The sequence below is a fragment of the Engraulis encrasicolus genome, chromosome 17 (assembly GCF_034702125.1).
Source record: "Engraulis encrasicolus isolate BLACKSEA-1 chromosome 17, IST_EnEncr_1.0, whole genome shotgun sequence".
Lineage (NCBI taxonomy): Eukaryota > Metazoa > Chordata > Actinopteri > Clupeiformes > Engraulidae > Engraulis > Engraulis encrasicolus.
The window spans coordinates 31,288,132-31,290,699 of NC_085873.1; the positions used below are offsets into that span (position 1 = coordinate 31,288,132).

Here is a 2,568-nt window from a genome sequence, read left to right on the forward strand (position 1 = left end):
AAACTACATTTATTTACTGTGTCAATACAAGGATGGGAAAAAATTGTGGGTAATTTCACGCGAAACACCAGCATTTCAGGTGTTGTTCATGACATTGCCGGCTACGTTTGGACAAGGAACTGGCCATTATAAAATGTGAGTTTTTTAGATATTCAATTTTAAATTTTTCGATTTATCATAAATCATATTCTGAGGGTTGTTGTATTCCAAGCTGATTGTGTAATATGTAGAGCCAGAAAAGAGCTTTCAAACAACACCACAGACGTCTTTTTGTGATTAACACTGACTGATATAATCAAGGCTGAATAGTGTCCTATCCTCATTTGTAAACCTTCGCTAGTCTGTTTCTCCCTTAATATTCATGTCAGATTCAAACCAATGCAGTTCTGGGGTGCTACCTTGCTACTACAAAGGCACACCAAGTATGATTGAAATCCGGGTCGATCGGGTCCCAAAGTGTCTGATTTCATGTGAAATTACCCATGTAGTACATGTAAAAAGGGCATCTCACACGACGATGAATTTTAAGCCTTTACTGAAATAGGACAGTGAAGCTGGTGACAGGAAAAGAGTAGGAGAGTAAATAATAATCGAAATGTATCGATATATCGCGATATAATCTGACGATTGAATCAAATCGCATTGTATCGTGGGGCATTCTTTAGTATCGAATATAATCAAATAGTTGGCCCCTGCCCAATGCCCTAGCTCCATAATAGTGAGAAGTGGGGAAAAAGTGGGGAAGTGATTGGAAAAAAGTCGAATCGAATCGTATTGTATCACATCATGCAGCATTCTTGAGTATCGAAAATAATCGAATCGCATCGCCTTGAATAATAAGATATCGATATTGAATCGTATCGTCATGGAAGCTGTGATTTACACCCCTTGAAAAGAGTAGGAGCGAAATATGGGTGAGGATTTTGATATGAACTGGAGGTCAAATTTTTGACTCTTTGACATGATCCAGATCATAGTGACTCGTACCTTACAAAGACCCGTTCAAAAAAATGGCCTTTGTGTGCATTACATGCGCTTTGTAAATATTAAGCCTACGTAAATAAAGCTGTGTCACCCTACCTTACCTTTGTGGGTGTGTCTCTGTGTGTGGTTGTGCAGGTGCATTTGTATGTATGTTCAAATGTCTCTGTGGGTTTCTGTGTATATATATAAACAACAGCCAGCCGGCCAAATACTGGTAAAGTTTCAGTTTGGCCGGTGGAAAAGGTCAACTTACTAGCCACTTTGACCCATTAGTGAATGTGTGTTTGGCTAGTAAGATCAGCATCTACTAGCCACTTTGGCTGGGATGCAAAACGTCAGAGCCCTATATATACATGTATATACAGTATACGTATGTAACCTTGCTATCAGAGTACAATACAATTGAAGCAAGATGACTTAATGTAGAGAGATTAAAATAACAGACATTATATCAGTGAACAAACTCATTGTGTGTGTGCGCGCGCGCATGTGTGTGTGTGTGTGTGAGTTTGTGTCTGTGTGTGTGTGTGTGTGTGTGTGTGTGTGTGTGTGTGTGTGTGTGTGTGTGTGTGTGTGTGTGTGTGTGTGTGTGTGTGTGAGTTTGTGTCTGTGTGTGTCCTACCTGTGGGCAGCAAAATCAGTGTGGTGAGAAGAGCTAGAACGCCTGGAGTTGATGCCATGCTGTGAGACTGTAAATGTGATGAGAGTGTGTGTGTCTTTTATTCTGCTATCGACACACACGCCCACTTACACCTGTGCAGTACTGTAGCTCAACACACACACACACACACACACACACACACAGACACACACACACACACACACACACACACACACACACACACACACACACACACACACACACACACACACACAGACACACACACAAACCAGAGGAAAAAATGTACACACTTTTTCCTACCTCCGTGACACGAGAATCAGTCAGTGACTCAGCAAGTAATATTCCACTGCTTTTGTCAATCACCTGCCACAGCCTCCCACATGAGACATGCCTCACTCACTCGTCACTCGTCACACTATGGCTATGGTTACATGATGTTTTTAAATCCGACTTAATAATTAACAGATTTAAATAGATCGGATTTAAAGTTATTTTGCGATGTGTATGCATGGCACTTTCACTTAAATCTGAATAAACGTCTGGGGAGAAGAAAGCATTGCGAATGGACTGAGGACACACGTGCTGAGCGAGCCAAATAAGGCACAGGGCGTGGTCGCCAAGCTCCAATTCCACCGAGATGCAGGTGATCTCCAGCCCGAAAATATTTGCCTCAGTCAGGCTGAAATCTTAAAGGGCAAACTGCAGTATTTTCAACATTAAGCCTCTTTTCTGGGTTGCCTGCAATGTTTTAGAGTCCACCTCACCGTTTTTTTGTTGTTTGCTGTCTCTATTAATTGGCTACTACAGATTTGGTCTCAATTGGCTTTATAATGGCTGTCTATGGGCATGTCCGACTATGTTTTCAAAACCACGCTAAACATTTGTTTTCAAGACTGCAATTTACTTGCCTGGCTCTTGCCCGACCTGTAGTTCCGCACAGCTTTGTGAGCTCCACTACTAGG

At 41.7% G+C, this 2,568-nt stretch overlaps 1 protein-coding gene across 1 annotated transcript in view; it reads right to left on the reverse strand.

Moving 5' to 3' along the window:
* The window catches only part of LOC134466983 (serine protease 27-like), a 16,023-nt gene extending 14,359 nt beyond the window's left edge, over window positions 1–1,664 (reverse strand). Inside the window, exon 1 of the mRNA XM_063220912.1 lies at window positions 1,607–1,664. Coding sequence (XP_063076982.1) covers window positions 1,607–1,664 — 58 coding nt within the window. The remainder of the gene's footprint in view (window positions 1–1,606) is intronic.
* Window positions 1,665–2,568: the final 904 nt, after the last annotated feature.